This window comes from Myotis myotis, unplaced genomic scaffold (genome assembly GCF_014108235.1).
Source record: "Myotis myotis isolate mMyoMyo1 unplaced genomic scaffold, mMyoMyo1.p scaffold_m19_p_6, whole genome shotgun sequence".
NCBI classification, from domain to species: domain Eukaryota; kingdom Metazoa; phylum Chordata; class Mammalia; order Chiroptera; family Vespertilionidae; genus Myotis; species Myotis myotis.
Window position 1 is genome coordinate 94,848,772 of NW_023416368.1, and position 7,634 is coordinate 94,856,405.

At 52.9% G+C, this 7,634-nt stretch overlaps 1 protein-coding gene across 1 annotated transcript; it reads right to left on the reverse strand.

The window, feature by feature from the left end:
• Positions 1-1,098: 1,098 nt before the first annotated feature.
• Positions 1,099-4,727, reverse strand: CCL25 (C-C motif chemokine ligand 25). Its single transcript, XM_036314071.1, has 5 exons — positions 4,619-4,727; positions 2,456-2,573; positions 2,240-2,358; positions 1,814-1,933; positions 1,099-1,103 (listed from the first exon to the last, which is right to left on the reverse strand). Exons 1-5 carry the CDS (start codon positions 4,689-4,691, stop codon positions 1,099-1,101), a joined length of 435 nt encoding a protein of 144 aa, XP_036169964.1. The 5' UTR covers positions 4,692-4,727.
• Between the last annotated feature and the right edge of the window lie 2,907 nt (positions 4,728-7,634).

The window sequence follows — 7,634 nt, forward strand, 5'->3', positions numbered from 1 at the left end:
GTTGGGGTTTGATTCCCAGTCAGGGCACATGGCTGGGCAGCCTATCAATGATTCTCTCTCATCATTGATGTTTCTCTCTCTCTCTCTCTCTCTCTCTCTCTCTCTCTCTCTCTCCCTTCCTCTCTGAAATCAATAAAAATATATTTTTTAAAATATTGATGAAAATGGCTCACATTTCCAGACCACATACTACATATCAGACACCATTCTAAATATTTTCCAATTATTGACCCATTTGTTACTACAGCCTCATGGAATAGAGACTGCTATCCTCGTCCTTTCAATCATATTGCAGATTGAAAAGCTGAAGCTCGGGGAGGTTAAGCAACTTACTAAGGTGACTCCAGGTTGGAGGCAGCAGAACTGGGTTCAAAGTCAGACAGCTGTGCCGCTACCTGCCTGGCCCTAGGTTGGGCCAGATCTACCGAGTTTGATGGCTGAGATTCTCATCCTGTTAACATGTAGTCAGTATGTGTGTGTCTACAACACAGATAGGAATATATTTAGTCCCCACAAACTTGTATGAGGCAGGCAGTGCTATCACTACATTTTATAGATGGGGTGGGGTGGGGGACTGAGGTTTAGAGAGTTTGTGGAATCTGCCTGGATCACAATAGCATAGTGAGGCCTGGATGTGACCCAGTTTCCTCCAAGTCTGGCTCCTGGCCCCAAACTACCTCTTCTCCTCTAAAGATGGTACATTTGCTTTCATTCAGAACATTCTTTGTCATGGATATGGCTGCCTGAGGACAGCACATTTGGTTACATTGAGTTTGAGTGGTGACCTGGACCCTGAAATTTGCCCCTTCCTCCTCCTGCAGAGCAGTCCCTGAACTCTGTCCTAGCTGGGGTCTGGTTCACCCAAACTCTCAGGAGCTTCTGGGCAGCCATCAGTGCTTACAGAGGCTTCATCCATGAGCCGGTTATGACAACCCAGGGACCTGGGCAAAGCAAGCATGTGACCCCACTTTACAAACCAGGAAGGAGGCAGCAAGAGAGAGGCGCGGTTTGCTCAAGGTCACCAGCTGAACATGCACCCGGTCCTATATCTAGCAATCCAGTGCTCGCCCCCCCCCCCCCCCCCCCCAGAGATGTCTGCTATCCTGGAGTGAGAGGGGATCATGTGGAATTCAGCACAGGTTGGGACTGGCACTCCATAATGAAACGTGACAGAGACAGGAATGATGTTCCACCAAAGGTTTATTTTTAAAAGCACAGCTCAAGAGGGGTGTCCATGAATGGACTAGAGCTTTGCAAGGGCCCAGAGGGACATAGGCAGGTGTGGCCCAGAGTAGGTGACAAAAGACTGCAAATGGGTGGTGATCCTTGATGATTGTCCATCAGAACCATTGGCCAGGGCTGGCTCTGGTTCTCAAAGAAAACAAAGGGCTCCCTCCTTACAGCTGCCTAAGGAGCAGGAGGTGGCGGGGTGAGAGACCAATGCAGACTTGGGTACAGCTTGGAGAGTTGGCTTGAAGGATAGAGCAATTGGGGTGCTGCAAGGCAACAGTCACGGTGGAGAAACTCCAGCCCATCTTGAGTTGATTGATCCTGGAGATGTGCAGTCTCACAGTCCTGCAGGAGAGATTGGAGAGGACTGGAGAGGATGGCAGGTGACAGAGAGTGGAATGGAGCTGAAGTTTCCTGGGCTGGGTCAGTTGTGGACACCTAGGACACTCTCATGTGAACCTGTGGGGCTGACCACCGAACCAACCCTCCTTGGTCCTGCTGATGAGTCCTTGACCCAATCTGGCCTCATCATGAGCTCTCATCATGATGAGCCCAGAGATGGTAACATGATCCAAGTCCTTACCTGGATTAGCTATTGTTGGGAGGGAGGCATTCCTCTTGCTGCTTCCAATGCCACCTCTAAACAAGGAGTGTGGAACCCTGTAGGTTCCAGAGCTCAGCTTCTTCCCAATAGTGTGAGAGCCTGTCAGAAAGATGGAAATAGAAACAGATAATAGATTCATCAATACCCTTTGAACACCTGGATCCAGCCAAGCCTGAAGCCATTAGCTGGTCATTTGAACTGATGAGTTTCCCATTTGCTTGACTTTCCCAACTCTGGCAATTGAAAGTGTTTTGACTAAAAGAATTGCTCATTCACTCAGTCTCCCACTCCCCAGCAACTGGCTTTCTTTGGGGTGTGGGCAGCTGTCAGCGTACTAGGCTGCAATCCCCTCCTTTGGGGGTTGAGAAGCTCAGTAGCCTGCAGCTGGGCTGGGGTCTCACCCACCTTGGAAGTTTCCCGAGGTGCCTTGGTGATGCTTTTTCCGATGATTCAGTAACCTCATCCCATTTTGTACCCACTTGGCCTTTGGGTTCCCACACACCATCTTGCGAGGGAAGTGGAATCTGTGCAAGTGGGAGTGGAGTGCAAGGTTAATGTGTAAGTGGGAAGCAAAGTTATGTGTGAGCTCCCACCCACCGTAGCCCCCATTGTCCCACTCACATCACAGCGGGTAGGTTACAGCTCCCACTCACATCCTGGTGATGGTAACTATGGGCCCGCCGGAGCACAGTCTGCTTGATGTAGGGATGGTAAGCCAGGCAGCAGTCCTCAAAGACACCTGCAATCACACAGTCACCCAGGCTCACTTTTCTTTTTTGTATTTTTATTTTTGTTGTTAATCCCCACCTGAGGATATTTTTTCCATTGATTTTTGGAGAGGGAGGAAGGGAGGAAGGGTGGGAGGAAGCAAGGAGAGAAACATCAAGTTGAGAGACATTGGTTGCTTTCCCGCATGTGCCTGCAACCCAGGTATGTGCCCTTGACCTGAAATTGGTTCACAGGCCATTGAGTGACACAGCCATGGCCAGGCTCAGTTTTCTATGTATCTGTGTGGCTGCATTTGCACTGGGTGTGCAGGCACAGCCACCGATGTAGGCGCCCTCAAACATATCATGACTGTCCCAGGCCCTATGGAGGCTGAGGGACAGCCCAGGTGATAAGGAAGCCATTAGGCTCACCTTTGGTCCTTGATATGGGGACAGCTGGCAGGGGTTGGAGAGGGCCTGAGACCCTGGCTAGGAAGGGCCCAGGACCTCAAAATGAATGGGAGACCAAGGCCATTTCTACTCCTGCTCTGGGACAGAGGGCAAGGAGGGCAGATGCAGTACCCTGAGGAGGGGCCAGGGGCCACCACTGCCTTCTGGGTCCCTCCTCCTAAAATGAGTGGGCTGGCCTGCTGTTCCTGATGTCCTGGTTCCTGCTCCAGATTGGCCTTTCCGCACCTCGGTCTACCTCAGGTACCTCCTCTCTGTTCCCATCAGAGTCACCTTTCTGAGTCACCTGACCAGAAACGGGAGGTCTCTGTTCATTTACCCTTTAGTTGAATAAAAGCATTTAGAGTTCCTACTCAGGGCCAAATGCCTGGATAAACAGAAGGGAATTGGACCTAGTGTTGTCATCGGGGATGTTCTGGCCTAGCAGGAAGACCAGGAAATTGATCTATGCTGGGAGGGGGAAGTTCAGAAGGGGAGGCACTCAGAGGAGGAGGTGCTGGTGCCAGAGGGTCTGGAAGCAAAGGATGAATTGATGCAAAAGATGGTACAGAGGCCTTCAAGGGATCTGTCCCTCTACTGGCCCTTGGAGTGACCATGACTAAGCCCTGGCAGAGTGAAGCCAGAAGGAGGGGTAAAGGAGAGGGCAAGAATGGTCCCAGAGAGCAAGGGGCAGTGGAGTCAAATGGATCCTGGGGCACAGTGTCAGGCAAGCAGTTCCTCAGGCTGGGGGCCAGGATCAAAGGGCCTGGGCTTGCCTGCCTGCTGGAATAGACCTCTGATACCAGGGCAATGGAAACTAAGCCCAGCCCCCTCTGGGGCAAAGGCTAAGATCTGCTGGGGGACTAGTAAGGGGTGGGTGGGGCAGGTGGACCTCGACCCTGCCCTGCCAGCTGCTGGGGTTCAGTTGCCTCCCCTGGGCCCACTGCGATGGAGGGCACCGTGGTGGGGCTCCTCTCCTGGGGTATTGCATGCCCAGAACTGGCTTTTAGTCACCAAAATCCTCAAGTGCCTAATCTAGGGAGAGGAGGGAAGATATTTCCCAATAATAACAGTAATTACTGTTGGTGCTGCAGGCACTGGGCCAAGCGTTTTGCAGGCATTAGTCCGTTGGATCTTCATGGCCCCTCTCTCTACAGGGGGAATTTGGAGCCCCACTTTGCACATGAGGAAACTGAGGCCCATAAAGGCTGAGTAGTGACCCTCAGCCTGACCACCCAGTTAGCCCGGGTTGGGGGAAGCTGGGAAGAGGACCCTTTCCTGCTAGTCTCTGGGGCCCTACAGGATGAGATCACTGCAGTGTGTCCCTGGTGACAAGGGGCTAGGCCACTATGGGAGCCACCCTCTGCTTCCCACATTCCCTGGGCTGACTGGAGTCCCTGCAGGAAAGACTTGGGTCATGGGCTTTGGTGGAGGCACTACAGGGACTGCACAGATGCCAGGAGTTTCCACATGCCTGGGGATGGGGTAGCTGTCAGAGAATCTGATGGTGGAAATCAGCTCAGACTTTTAGAGGAGGGGATAGGCAAAAGGAAGAGGGGAGGCAGACAGAAGGATGGATGGGAAGGGGGGAACCTGTGGGGAGGAGAGTAGGTATGGCCCCAGACAGTACCTTGAGCTTGGACAGCAGGGGCCCAGGTGCCTATGAAGCAGGTCATTAGGCAGGCCAGGAGCCACAAGTTCATGGTGCAGATTTGTTCTCCTCCTCCTGATCCTTGAGGGATAACAGGGGAGGTGGGAGGGGGGTAAGAAGGACACCAAATGGACAGCAGCAGGCACTGGGATCACACCCCCCTCCCATCTCAAGCCAGGACCCTCTGCAAGGGAGGCAGGCAGCACAGGATCAGGCCAAGTGGTTCCTGGGAGATCAGCTGCTGGTCTCGGTTGCAGCGAGGGGACACTTACCAAAGCCTACGGGGCTCCTGGTGCCTCTGGAGTATGTGGCAAGCTCTCCTGCCCACTAGCCAGCAGGCGTTCTCGCTTTATAGATGGAGCCCCACCCTCCACCCTCTTCCTCCTCCTCACCTGTTCTCCCCCTCCACCTCCAGGCTTCTCTCTCTTGCCCCGCCCTCCTCTCTTCTGTTTCTCTTTCTAGCTCCTTTCTCCGAGGTCAGGACACATATGGAGGGAGTTGGGGGCAACTGGGGATGAGAGGATCCAAATCAGGAAACAATGGCTCCCTCAACTAACTACTCAGAGGTGGAACCGACAGAGGTTTGGCTTCCTTGGCAATAAGAGGCTGAAGATGCATGCAGATGGACAGCCCAGCCCTGCCAGGCCACTTGAAAGCTGGCTACCCTGTGACCCCCCCCCCCATGACTTCCTTCCCTATCCCAGGCCTCTCAGCCAGCACCCTGCTTTCTCCCCGAAGGACCCTTTCTCCTCCTCCTATTCCCTCTCCTCTCAAACACCTGGGTGGCTTCTTGTGGACAGGTGTCAGGCTGCCTAGAGCCCAGGAAACAGACTTCACCTCTGCTCCCCACTCCCAAGCCACCTGTTCTCTTGGGACCCTGACTTCACATGGCTTTTCTCTCCTTCCACACAATGGGGTGACTTATGTCACAGAAATGATCTGGTGTTGAGAACAGGAAAATCTATAGAAACAGAAAGTAAAATTAGTGGTTGCCATGGGCTGGGAGGAGGGGAGACTGAGTGACTGCCAACGGGTTGTTGGTGGTGTGTTGTTTTCTTTGTTTGTTCTGAAATTAGATAGTGGTGAGCATCCAGCGACGCTGAGAATACAGTAAACATTACAGAATGGGCCACTTGCAATGGTGCAACATACATATGTGAATTTTATCGAATATTCTTGAAAATAATCTCAATAAAACTATTAACTACAACAAATAGGTGTTCTGGTTTTGGAAGAAAAGTCAGGACCCCATGTAGCCACACCACCAGGAGTAAACGCCACACTAGCAGTGTTACAGAAGACCGGGAAAACCAAGCAATGCCTAAGAAATGGAGTTACACTGCTTTACTATGCCTGAGCCAAAAACATGGAGGAAGCTTTACCTTTTTATATCTTTCCAGCCCTTTGTCTCCCAAATAAGAGTTTTTCCAGACCTTCTGCAGACTTTACAAAGAGCTCTATGTAAGTTATTTTTGCAGGCAGCTTGTAATCTTGAGCACAGCGCAACTTAGTAGATAACTAACAGGCACCTGGTATGGGGGTGGGTAGAAACAGCAGCAGAGCGGCTTGCAAGGTCAGACAGTTGAATTCATAGAACAAGACTATTTATGCAAAGTGGAAAATTCAAACAGCAGTTTTTACAAATAGAGGTTAATATATTATAGAGAGCATTAGCCTTTAGCCTTCTCAGTAGGCATCTCTTCTTTCCCTGGGTTCTATGGCCCAGCTGAAATAGGGATGCGGGTGGGGGAGGGAAGATGGGGTGCAGGTAGGGGAAAGGGAGCTCTGCAGAGCACTCACAACTGATCGCTTTTAACTTTTTAAAAAATGTTTTTATTGATTTTAGAGAGAAAAAGAAATAGAAACATCAATGAGAGAGAAACATCAACATGAGAGAGAAACATGAATTGGCTGCCTCCTGAATGCCCCCTGCCAGGGATCAAACCCGCAATCCGGGCATGTGCCCTGACAGGGAATCAACCCGATGACCTCTTGGTGCATGGGTCGATGCTTAACCACTGAGCCACAAGGCCCGGCTGCTTTTAACTTTTAGTTTCCGGCATTATTAGCTGTAGACCACTCTGAGTATTTATAACAGCCTGCACCCCTTTTTCATTTCTCCTGCTCCTCGGGAGCCCGTGGTCGGGCAGCTCCTCGCCCCTGCCCTAGCTGAGTCGAAGCTGGCTGGTTGGGGCTTGGCGTGGGGCGGGCCTTGATGAAGGCGCTGGACTAGGGGCAGAGCTTTCTGGGCGGGGCTTACACCTCAGGGCGGAGCCTACAGCCCTGCCCCGTCCCATCCCCGGTGCCGCAGTCCCGGGTGGGTGAGGCTGGGCCCCGCCGCGGTTCCCGCGTGGCTGCGGGCGTGGGGACGCGGCGTGGCGAGCCCGGGCCAGCCTCCGGCCCACTGCCCCTGCCTTCCCCGCTCGTGGGCAGCGGCCAAGACGTGTAGTTTTCCAGACTTAGCCCAGGTCCCGGGCGAGCGATCCCTCTTCCCGCCCACTCTCAGTTTGTTCCAGCGCAGCCTTCACAGGAGGGCGGAGAAGCTGAGGACCCAGAAAGCCTATCAGACAGGGATTTGCGCGTTCTTGGACTTGGCTCAGGACCCAGGTGTCTGGGCAGGAGACAAGATGTTCGGAAGCCCTGAATGAAAACCCCCAGTTCTAAGGACCACAGCTGCTGAATGTGAGGAGGACCACACGTTCAGGTCAAGGCTCAACCGGGGGAGGAGAGGCCTCTTCCGTTGTACAGAGACCTTCTTCCTCATCAGGTGTGAAATGAGTGCAGCTGCGGTGACAAAAGCATCCTCCTGCTTCCTGGTCACCAGTTCTGACAATGGAAGCCGATGGGGTGTCTCCAGCCTGGAGCTGAGCCAAACTCGGGGACTGATTACGCCCCAGGGCCTGCAGGGTAGGCTGCAGTACAAGGGTGGTGGGCAGGGCCCCTGTGAAAAGCACCTAGTGGGTATACACAGGCGGCCCCACTGCAGAGCTGGGTG